Source organism: Carettochelys insculpta, chromosome 1 (assembly GCF_033958435.1).
Source record: "Carettochelys insculpta isolate YL-2023 chromosome 1, ASM3395843v1, whole genome shotgun sequence".
Classification (NCBI taxonomy): Eukaryota; Metazoa; Chordata; order Testudines; family Carettochelyidae; genus Carettochelys; species Carettochelys insculpta.
In genome coordinates, this window is record NC_134137.1 from 163,017,017 (window position 1) to 163,029,891 (window position 12,875).

Here is a 12,875-nt window from a genome sequence, read left to right on the forward strand (position 1 = left end):
ATCGCCCCCGTGGGTCAGGGGAAACAGGCCTTTGGCCATTTAACAACATTGCGGGCACAGGTATAAATCAAAACCCCCATAGGCTGCCTTTAGCAGCCCCTTGTAACGGTCTCTCTGAGTCAGTTGGTCTCCCTGGTAACCCTGAACTCATACACATTTCAAATCTAGGCCTCTGATATGACACTGGTAAAGCCCTTCCAGAAACATCTATAAACCTGAAGGACCTGATTGAAAACCAGAGGCGAACTCATGAATATTTAAATAAAATCATGAATTAAACATGAGAACACCAGATATAAGGCGGCGCAGCGCAGCCCTCGGGGTCAGTCTGGGGGGTCTGGCTGCGGATGAAGACCTTTGTGAAGAGCTCCTGCCTTTGTGAAGAGCTCCTGCCTCACTAAGAACTCCCGACTGGCCTAGTGCCGCCTTCAGTCCCTAAATAAAAGAGCTGTTAGGCCACAGGCAAGGCAGTCGGGTGGCGAACTGGCCGCGCCTCAGAAGGCGAGGTACTGCGTACCCGACAAGCCAAACCCAGGGGGGCCTCTGTGGAGCGGCAGCCGAGTGCTGAACTGGCCTGCTTTAGCAGGTACTGCACGCTCGGCTGCTTAACCTAGAGGCCGCCATCTTGCCTCTCAGAGCAGTTCCACCGCTCTGTACCTGATTGGACAACCAGACGTGACCACCGCACCCAATTGGACTACTGGAAAGGACCTCTACACCTGATTGGACCACCGAACGCGACCATAAAACATGACTGGACCACCGCTTCAAGACGCATAAAAATCCCTATAAACCCTGGGACACTCTCTCTAAAACTTAATACTTTTCTACATAATTTGGGCCTTGTAGGGGGACTTAACAGACTGTAGCTCAAGCCGCGGTTCTACCGGACCAACTAAGAGCTATAACTTGGAACTAAAACTGCTTGCTCCAAGCTGCGCAATTGGTTAATAAGCCCATAATCAAGGCTTTTCTAGTTAACTGTTAATTGTTATTTGTGTTAAGGCTTTTCCTCTCTTTCCTAACCTCTTTTACAGATTTTCTCTCTCCAATCCCCACTGGGAGATCCGTCATATATCGTCTCAGTTGGGAGGAGACCTTGACAGGCTGGACCTCAAGGTCTCCAGTAGGGTGGCCCAACTAGTCACCCAGAGCAAAAAGGGGTAAAAACCAGTCTGCCCTCCCTAGCTCGGAGAAAAATTCACCTTCAAACTCTTTGGGTTTTTCTTTTAACTATTTTACCCTTTTGTTCTATAAGAAAACGCCCCACATAGACTCCCTTCATGGAACTCCTGTTGATAGTTAGCGTAAGTGTTTAAACCATATACTCTTATAGGATAATTGAATTTAGTTAAGTTGGTTGTTCTTATTTCTTCTCATGTTATAATGAATTGTTGTATGAGTTTAGTTTACATGTTGTGCTGTTTGTTTGCATGTTGTTGCTTTTGTTAATAAAAATGATTATTGTTTAATTTATCTTCCTCTTCTCGTCTCACCCTTGCCTCCAGCGAGCGAGTCAGCTTCCTGCCCGCCGGGAATTAGTTTCCCTCTGGCCTTCCCCCTCTAACACAACGCTAGCCTCTAGGCCCCCTGCCGGAGGTGGGTGGGGTTGGCCTGCAGAGGAGCAGAGCGGCCTTTGCCTGTCAGCGGGCTTCTGCCGTCTCTTCGTTACCCTCGTCCGAGGCCCCGTGGGGATCCCAACGGGACGCTGGTGCGGGGCCAGCGGGGGTTTTTTTCCCGCGACTCTGCCCGGACTGACAAAATCCAATTGAAAGTTCAAGGGATTTAGACTCCTAAGTAATTTGAAAATTCCACTCTTAGCATTTCTATTACATACCATACATGAATTCAGCAATTGCCAGGAGTGTTCCCTTTATTTTCTTCCGTCCATGGATGGAATAAATTTTGTTATGTGAGCTAAGGCATATGCAGATATGTACCACTCAGAGGGTGTTCTGCTAATCATCTAGAGGCATCTGAATCTCTCCTGGGTGGCCACCCAAGCACACAACTTATAGATACCTCTAGTCGCTATTATTGAAACAAGGCATATTAAGCAAAAGCACTTAGTCTAGCAATTGCAATAAAGTTAATTTGGAGGTGTGATGAGATACAGGAACAGCCTTGGGGCGTCACACTGAACAATACAAGTATCAAAAGTAAAGCAAAGGATTTTCCCAAGCATAACTCATAATTTTTCTGAAATCTGGCATTTAGACAAATTCAAAACTAACCAGAGTACTACCATTAATTTGAGTAACCCATATTTGCTACGGATATCAGGAGGCTATAGACATCAGATTCTATGAAGATATCAGATGGAAAAAAGCTGTAATGCAAACAGTCATATTACCTCTTGCATGCTTTTGGGGAGTAAGAAGGGGCAGAATGGAGCATTGCCTGTTCTGGTCATTCCATCTGAGGCACCTGGCATTGGCCACTGGGCTAGATGGACCTTTGGTCTGAACCAATATAGTCAATCTTAGGTTCTTCTGTATGTTCTTATGTTTGTACACTGCCTATCACAATGAGAGGCACTATCAATGATGCGGGGGCAGGGGTTCACTGCCATGTAATTAAACAACAATTTACAGAGATCTTCTGTTCTAAAAAGATCTTTGTATTTTTAGGAATATGCAACAACACTTTACAAGTCATGTTAAAATCTCCCAGGACTTGAACTTTTATACTCAACAATATTTTGGGCTCTGCCACGCTACTCAGTTTCTTCATGCAGCTCTCCAGTTCTCAGCCATACTCTACACTGGAGCCAATTCTGGGCCACTGCATTGCATATCATTTGCCATACATTATGTGAAGCTGGCTGGAACAACAGTGCCCCAGGACATGTCATTTTCTACCTCTAGAATATTTCTTCCTTTCTCACCCCAAGCAAATGGTGAATTATTTTAAAAAATAAGCCAGGAGTTACACATGTAAGAAGATGCCATGCTGGTCTACATTGCTTGGCCAGCGCTTCCATTCAGATGTGATTACTGTCATAGTACAGACTCACTCAAACAAACAAAAGGCTGGTATTTGGGAGAGGGAACAGCAGAGTTTGGGTTTGGGTCAAAGACAGATGACAGATTTAGGGGAATATGAGAACTGTAAGATAAACAGTTACTCTGATGCATTTTTTGGGAGGCACAGAAGGACGAGAAGACAGAAAAGGTAAATCTATTGAATACACTTCTAAAACCACATAGCAAGATTCATTGGTGTTTTTGACCTGGCATTTTTGGCATTAATGGGTTTGGGGCAAGCAGCTGCACTTGGCACATATTAATATGTAATTAGCATATGACTAAGCGAAAGGTCGTGGCATAAGCCTGCACATGGAGACCAAATAGAGAGGGTTTTGGTTTTTTTTTTAATGGTCAGCATGTGGGCAAAAACTCATCAATAGCAAAATTAAGTGCACTAATAATATAGTGCAGGTACACAGGTTGCTATGCTACAATAAACCAAAAGGCTTGTTTCAACAATTGGTTCCATACTGCCCTTAGATTTGGGCATGAGTTCTGTGTAGCAATACATTCATTAAATGTGTGAGAACCATAAAGAATGCCCAAGGGCTGTGACAATATATCCTTAACTAACCATAGGCCTAGTGGACACTGCCTATGATTTCATTTGTGATAAGTAAGAAAGTTATTTTAAAATACTACTAGTGCTGTCCTCTGACTACTATGAATTTGACACTAAGGTGTTCATTCGGACCACAGTTATGTATGCAAGGGGGCCACAACCTTGGACTATCTGTGATTCATTGACAGTTTTCTCCCCGTCACATTTTCTTCTAGGACTGGGAAGTGGTACATTCCAGGTGAGGGTCTGGTTGTAGCCCTCTGGAGGACTCTTTCCACCTCTTCTTCTTATTTTGAGTCCCCAGTCCTTGTCAACTTGTTTAGGTAGGCTGAAAATTCTGAAGTTAGTAAAGTTCCATTAATTTATGTCCAGACACTGTGTCTGATATATTCATGTTCCCAGCACATTAAAGGATCTTTTGGCTTCTCCTTTGACTTTAGGCAGAGGGGTATTAAGGTCTCTTATGGTCCCAAGAACTTAGACATAAATTCAAAACAAATCAGAATAATACCATTATGCACTCTGGGCTTGTCTACACTTGCCCCCAACTTCAAATGGGGGCATGTTAATCAGGGCAATGAGAGATTACTAATGAAGTGCTGCAGTGAATACGTAGCACTTCCTTAGGCTAATTCTCCCCCACGGCAACTTTGAAGTGCTGGCATGCATGTAGCCGTAGGCACTTCTAAGTGCCTTTACTCCCCAAAATTTTGAGGAGTAAAGGCACTTCAAAGTGTCCGTGGCTACATGCATGCTGCCACTTCAAAGTCTAACACTTCAAAGTTGCCGTGGGGGAGAATTAACCTAATGAAGTGCTGCATATTCACCGTAGCACTTAATTAGTAATCTCCCATCACCCTGATTAACATGCCCCCTTCAAAGTTGAGGGCAAGTGTAGACCCAGCCTCTGAGTAGTTATCCGTGGTTCACTTAAGCTGAAAGAGCTAATAGAGTGGAGTCTCAAAGGGATTAGTTCTGGGTCTAGTTCATAGAAGATGACAATCCAAGTATGAGTGAACAGTGAAACACCATTGCAAAAAAGTGAACATCACTGTGGCATGTATTAGCTGGAGTGTTATAAGCAAGACACAGGAAGTTATTTTTGCACTCTAATCTGTGCTTATAGGGACACAACTGAAGTATTGTGTTCTGGGTGCCACAGGATTTCAGAAAAGATGTGGACAAATTGGAGAAAGACTGGAAAAAAAAAAGCAAACAAGAGAATTAAAGATTTTAAAACCTTAACCTATGAGGAAAAACTGAAAAAAAAACAAAACAAAACAAAACAGGAAAGACAGAAGACATTATAATTTTCAAGTATACAATAGGTTCTTACAAGGAGGAGGGAGAAAAAATTGTTGTCCTCAACCACTGAGGATAGGAGAAGCAGCAATGGGCTTAAACTGCAACAAAAGCATTCTGGGTTGAAGATTTAGAGAAAAAGAAAAAAAAAGCTTCTGGTTGAGTTAGTTAAGTACTGGAACAAATTACCTAGGGAGGCTCTGGAATTCCTATTACTGGAGATTTTTAATAGCAAGTTTGATAATCACTTGTAAGGGGTGATCTAGATAATGCTTAGTCCTGCCATGAATGCATAGGACTGGTCTAGATAACCTATAAAAGTCCCTTCCATTTGTACAGTTCTATGGTTCTGTGAATGGTGTTTATTTCATTTCAGTCTATGAAAGTTTATAACCTTTGGATCCATATTGTTAACATCATTTTCCCTCTCACTTATTATTTTCTGGAAGTTACACATAAAAAAACAAAAAAACCTGACAACCATGTACAACCAGCAATGCAAAACCAATTCAGTGCTAATATGCTAAAAATTCAGGGATAATGAATCATAATCCTTTCACATTTTATATTCTCAACCACCCCAATATACTCAGTGAATAAATATATCGTACCCAGAAGACACAGATCATCACCTGAAGTGCATCCATTAATTTTATTATCTTGTGTACTGTGCATAACAAATTGTGTTAGAGTATTTTTAATTACATAGAACTTTACATGCAGCTACTTTGGGACTGCCATTTAACATGAAGTCTTCCTCTTGAAGTCTGTTTATCATTTGCCTTGGATCCAAGATAAAATAATGCAATATTGCCTTTGTTTTCCAGTGCTCATGACTCATAAGTATATTTGGAATGGCAACTTCAATTAGGCATACTAATAAATGTCCTCCATATCACAGTAGCAGTGTAAGAGTTTCAACATTACAAATTCATTTTGCAATCATTTTATAACCTCCCATTACAAGTTCACTGACTATTCCTTTTGATATAGTGTTTTACCCTAAATCACTGTAACAATCTGAAGTCCACTCACAAACGCCCATACCTTGCTTCCCTCTTTCAGTTTGCCAGCAGACTTTTAAGTTAAGAACATTATAAAATAAATGGAGTGTGGGCTCCCTGCTGCCTGCATGCTCTCAGCTTCCTGCCTGAGGGCTTCTGGGACCCTGCATCCACAAGTGCAGCCAGACGTTGGAGCCATAGAGCTCTGTCTGTGCTGTGAGTGGTGCCACCTCCTGCCAGCTGATCACCACCATGGAGGATTCCCTCTTTCGAAAGAGCAGGCCGCAGAGCATCTACACTTGCTCTCTTCTGAAATTATCTTTTGAATGAGGGCACTCTTCCCATCCTGGGAACGGAGGACCTACTTCAAAAAAGACCTCAGTCTTTTGACCTGGATTTCAAATGTAATGGCTAGTGTAGATGCACCCAAAATGCGTTTTGTCAACAGAAACTGTTGTGTAGACAAAAAAGCTGTGTAGACGCTACAAGGTGCCTTTTGTCAGCAGAGTGGATCAGAAGATCAATCCACTTTTATGTTTAAATGTGATCTGTTGATAGAAGTTTTGTTGGAACATCTCTTCTGACAGTAGACAGTAGTGTCACTGTAGTGTAACCATAGCCAAAGAAAACTGGAATTGGTGTTCAACAATGGGAAATGCTCAGATCCAGTCCTAATTTAGTCAACAGAGAAAAAAGGTGCATGCTGTGATGCAGATATTTGCTACATTTCTTTCCAGCGGAAAAATAAATAAAATAAAACAGCTATAAGAATGGATCCCACCTTGTATCTCTTGCAATCTTGTATCTGTTATATCTCTATTTTGGATTTTAACAGGGGGGAATACTGAAAAAATGCGCAGAGATCCTACCGCTACATTTCTGCTATATTGGATTTACAAACTCTCACTCACCTCTTAATTCACTGTACCTGTTTCAGACTCCCAAATAACTCATTTACTTTCTTTCATGAATAAACATCTAGTTAGTTTAGTAGAGAAATTGTCTGCCAGAATTATCTTTCGTGTGAGATCCAGGATATCCACTGATCTCAGGTGACTGACATTTTCAGGTAAGGAGTAACCTAAGGTGAGGTTATTTTTCTTCTACTAACCTTTCATAATGAAGTTCAGTTTTTCTGGGTGGCAAAGAGGGGCTGGAGAGTTAGAAGAGTGTCTGTGACTCCATGCTTAGACAGGGATAACAATCCAGGTGTGCACATTTGTTACTAGCTTACTGGAATCAAATTATAAAATATAAAATCACTTTGGGGTGTCTGCTTTTTTTTCAGACAGTTTGTCCTGAGATTGGCTCTCTCAATGGTGAGTGACTCCAAACAGTATGATAAAAATATAAAGTAAAATTAACTTACTATTCCATCCAGAAAGTGTTTTGCTAACATAGTCCTTGTATATTTATTTCACCCCTAAGATCATCATCTAATTCAACATTTATGCCATTACCATTCACCATCTGTTCCACCAGGGCCTCAGCTGATCTGCTGGTGTCTTGTAGTTTCCTGTGCTTTTCAGGCTTCTCTCGTTCAATGGCCTGTAACAGGAAAGGTGAGAATTTACAGCTTTTGAAGATGCCATATAATTAATCTCTACATCCTCTGCTGCTTTGAATTCTTTTTACCCTGTCAAATCGCCTTCCTAACCTCTTGATTTGGTCACAGAACAAACATCACAAACTTGTATATATGCTTCTAGCCACATAACTTTAGGAAAGAAAGATCAAACACCTAAATCTCTACATGCAAGCATGACAGGATTATTTGGAAACAATACATATAGGCACTTTATAGATAAATTCACAGGTATTTCCATACAGAATGGAAATTGTTCAAAGTCAGGGTCTGAGAATGAAAAAAACGCTGTGTATTATTCATGAGTTTCATATAGAGCAATATGAGGTTTCAATCTTCAAGGCCCTGTGTGACCCCAATTCCCACAGATTTCAACATAACTGGAGGTTTGCATCCTCTTTTACAGGATAGCTCAGAGCACTGCAGGATTCCTCCTATGGCTCTGACTTATTTGCTTACTGTGTATTAGCCAACATTTTCAAACTTTCATGGCTAAAATTAGGTATCCTAATCCTTATTAAGGTATACTTAAAGTATGATTTCACTGATGAGTTAACTTGAACTTTTACTCAAATACTATCCCTAGTCTCTTATCTACACATAAAACCTCCTTAGTGATGTTTAGTGGTGTTTTAAAACTGGGCTAGCTGGCACAGCTAAGGTATAACTTACAGTCTGCTTGTACTTACGCCAATACATTGTATATGTTGCTGTAAGAATGTGTGCTTGTCATTTGAGTGCTGACAGTCTTCCTATGCCATTCTACAACTGCCCTATGTATCCAGGACAGAAAAGCTGTCTCAACATTCAGTGGGAGAAATCAGAGGGGCTTATCTTACTGCAGCACAGAAGATCCTTGAGATGTGCACCCAAAGTCCCATGAAGTGAGCAGAGCACCAGTGAGAACAAAATAACTCATGCTGGACTCTGCCATGTGGCTTGTCCAACCCATGAGGTGATCACTCTCACTGAATGTGCAGTGAAGACATACTTTAAATGGCTTGACTATAAACACTTCTGAGAGCCTTCACATCTTGCAATGAAGCCCAATAAATTATGGCACTGTTTAGATACCCAAGTATAGGTTTAGATGACTAAAATTACACTTCTTATTTATGTAGCTATATATAAGATACAAGTTAGATATCTTCTCCACAGAAAACTATTGGTATTCAACAGATAACTCAGCGCATTAAATAACTAAAAAAAAAGTGTTTATATGTAAGCATGTGTGTGAATGCACTTTATATAAACAGTCTTTTTAAACGATACTGGACTTCAAGTATCCCTAAACACATTTATTTTATAATATTCAATGCACTGAATTATCTGTCGAAAATCAATACTTTTCAGTGGAGCTGATATCTAATTTGTATATCACAACCACCAGAGGGCGAATTACCAATAATGCTCAAAATACCTCAAATTTATTCACAGTTGGTTCTCACTTCTTCAAAATTATAATGCTAAAAGAGAATAATTTATATTAACATTGAATTTTTGAGCAAAATTCTTTTCATTTTTCCATGAAAATTTGGGTATATTTTTATACCAAAATGAAGTGTATAAAAATGAAAGGAAACAAAACTGGGGGATTTAGTAAAAACATTTTCAAGGTGTATTGTTAAAATGAATTTAAGTCCTGCTTCTAAAATGGAATACACAGAGATGGAATCCTGACCATGTGAAGTCCTCTGTGATGCCAATGTAGCAGATGAAGCCTATCTTATATCAAGCCTGGGGCTGCAAAGAATCACATTCTATAGCCTCATACAGTCTTATTCACATATACCCAAGGCCTACTACTACCTCACTGTCCATTTGATCATGAATTTATATCTTAGATATAGATATACACACACAGAGAATTTTAAAAATCCACTTTAAACAATATGCTAAATTTTATAGAAATATGTAAATTAATTTAATTTTGTGACAATTACTTATCTGTAAAAAATGAAGATAAGGATTGATATTCAGGGAGGAATTAGGTTTGGGAATGCCTTGTGTTTGGTAAGCATATGTTTTCTTATGCATTTATACACAAACACACACAGAGGTTATGAACTAATGCATGTCAGTGTGTTGTGGTATCTGTGTATGTATTAAAAAAAAAAAACTATTGTAGAAATGCACATCAGAGATCTTTAAAAAGGGCCATGGGAGTTTTTATTTATTTTTTCTGTACTAGCCTGCCTATAAAACCAGGTGATGTGGTTACCATTAGTTTAACTGTAGAGAACTTAGAAGGAGCCATAAAAGTTCTTCAAATAAGTATATTTATATCAAGTTTGATATATTTATATATGGACTACTGATTGTTTTTAGTTATAAAAATTAAAAAGTCATTTAAATCTGTGATCTTAAACCCTGCCACAGCCAGACAGAAGTTCCGAGACTTCCCTTCCATATGGTAAAGAGATCCCATTTCCAGAAGATAATAGACTTTCATAATACTGCCATTGTTACACATGTAGAAAACATGTCAATGGTCCAAAACAATATTCACCTTCTGAGTCCAGAGGTAGCTACTTTGAGAGCAGCAGGAGAAAACATTTACTGCTGCTTTTTGACTCTGATTAACTTTGTCTCATTTTTATCCCACCAGCTCTCTGATATATCCACCCGTTGTCTGTCTTATTCCTAAATTATACATTGGTAGGACTTTCTCTTCATTAGGTACATGTACAGTGCTTAGCAAAATTGGATGGTAGGCTCCTAGGTGCTTATGCAGTCAAATAAATAATGATTGTCACCTTGATTGTCTGATACTTCTTTTCTAAATAGATTATTTTTTAAAGCTGACCGGGGGTAAGGTGACAATAAATCCCACAAATGCTGGATAAGGAGCAGAGGGTAGATGAAAGTCAAAGTTGCAGGATGAACTGAGGTATTACATGACTTCATTTTCACATAAATGCCACATGAATGGGTGTGTATCACACATACACATCCTTATGTGTACATGTATCCATATTAAAAGCTCATAAATATAATGTTCAGATTGTATTAAAATGTCTGAAAATGCCAAATAAGGCCTGCCAACCAAACAAATTCTGCTACCTCATGTCCATGCATTATTGAGATACAGTTTTTAAGAGCAAGATCACATTTTTCCATAGTTTCCAATGTTATTAATTCTTCAGGCTCAAAATTGCACAGTGAATGAAATACCTCTTAATATTTATGGATGGCTTCACAACTTACTTTCCCATATCTCATAAATGGTGTATCACCCATCTCTGCATTTAATGAGACAGGATTACTGTCAACACCTCTCTCATTTAATCTCTTCAACCCTGCTTCATTCAGCGTGCATTCCTCATCCTTTTAGTGAATGAGGCAGTTCTCTTCTGGACCCAAGGCTAATTGACTATACAAGATGTGCAAGGCTAAGGTTGTGCAGAAAACCTTAATTTTAATGTATGGAGATATGCCTATCTCATAGAACTGGAATGGACCTTCCAAGATCATTGAGTCCTCTCCTGTGCACTTACAGCAGTACCTACCCCCATCCCTGGCAGGTTTTTTTTTTGTTTGTTTTCTTTTTAAATGTATTTACCCCAGATCTCTAAGTGGCTCCCCTCAAGGATTGAGCTCACAACCCTAGATTTGGGAGGCCAATGTGCCAACCACTGTGCCATCCCCCCCAAACTTTATGTGCTATGTATCAGAACCTTAACAGCAGGAGTAGCCATACATTTTCTGACAAAAACCTTATTCATTGGAAAATAGGACTTTTTAAAAAATCAATATTTTTACATAAAATATTGTCAGTTTTTCATCTTTTACTTTTTTTCTGGAAAAAATAAAACATTTTGGAAAAAAAATATTTGTGGAAAAATTTCCTCACTTTAAAAACACAGAGAAACTGTGCTAGTCTATATAATATCAAAACAAAAAAGCAGTAAAGTAGCACTTTAAAGACTAACAAAATAATTTTTTTGGTGAGCTTTCGTGAGACAGACCCACTTCTTCAGACCAGAGCCATACCAGAACAGACTCAATATTTAAGTCATAGAGAACCAAAAATAGTAATCAAAGTTGACAAATCAGAAAAAAAAAATTATCAAGGTGAGCAAATCAGAGAGCAGAGGGGTGGCAGAGGGGCAGGGGAAGTCAAGATTTAGATAAAGCCAAGCATGCAAAAGAGCCCCTATAGTGTCCCAGAAAATTTGCATCCCGGTTCAAATCACATGTTAATGTGTTGAATTTGAATATAATAGAGAGTTTAGCAGTCTCTTTCCAAAGCAGTGTGAAAATTCTTCCTTAAAATATTTTTTTCTATTTTTAAATGTAAATGTTCCCTCAATTCTTGATTATGCTTCAATTAGCAAAACTATGAAACATCAGAAAGTGTGAGAAAAACTACTTCTCCCACGCATTATTATTTGCCAACTTCTGCCAGTTTGCAAAGAGTAATACAATACGGAAAGTGTGACTTTGAAAGAAACTAACACTTGCATATTTAAGTAGTGTGTTAAAATTCAAATGTGAACACGTTCTATTTAAAAGTAAAACATGTATTTTCCTTACTTTCCCACTTTTTATTCTTATTTCCCAGTGGGTTCCACTGGAAAAAAATTGGAAAAAATAGCTAAGTATTGGGAAGTGGTTCGAAATTTCCTACAGGAGAAAACTGGAGTTTCCAATGGAAAATTTCAAATGTGCATTATGCAAGAAAAATACTGATTTTTCCAATCAACTTTACTTGGCAACCGTCTTTATGTGTGGGTATTTTGCAAGTGCTCTATTTGCTTTTAAACAGATATGTGATATTAGCAAAAACAATGTGCATCTATTTTCTAGTCAGAAGTAGAAATCTCCTCATGCCTAGACTTACTATGCCCACGCATGAGCCAATGGGTCATGCCCCATCCCTTCATGATAATCTAGCAAAAGTAGAATATCATAGTAGTGTATCGTATTCATATATAACAGTTTCAGTTTACAGTTATCAACATTTAAAATGCTGTTTTCTTAATAAAACAGCGGTATGTCAAAATCCACAATAACACTTAAATATTTTAAAATCCTTGATTTGGTCAATTTCCTCACTCCACAATGTGGAGCGGGAATAGTACTAGTAATAGCGGGAAGCTACTGTTGAATCATAAGAATTTATATGGTAACCAGTTATCCAACATTGTATGCACATTTACCATGTCTACAATGGAAACATTAAGCCAACTTTAAATCACTACTGTCCAATTTCCCATTCTGAGACCTCAGCAGCAAGCTGTACAATGAGAGCATCTGTTCAAATCCTTAGGGCTTCTATAAATAGTCAGGTAGTACATTGCAAGGTATGGTGTGAATTCACAGTGTTGTGCACTAAACTAAGTGGACAAGCTCTAACGTACAGGCTGCAGAGTTCAACTTCCTTACAAAAA

The 12,875-nt window shown here is 38.9% G+C and overlaps 1 protein-coding gene across 11 annotated transcripts in view; it reads right to left on the reverse strand.

The window, feature by feature from the left end:
• Window positions 1-12,875, reverse strand: part of DMD (dystrophin) — a 2,199,436-nt gene that overhangs the window by 1,296,305 nt on the left and 890,256 nt on the right. For all 11 annotated transcript variants that reach the window (XM_074994601.1, XM_074994607.1, XM_074994584.1 and 8 more), the window contains one exon: window positions 7,358-7,445. In XM_074994601.1, the coding sequence (XP_074850702.1) occupies window positions 7,358-7,445 (88 nt within the window). The remainder of the gene's footprint in view (window positions 1-7,357; window positions 7,446-12,875) is intronic.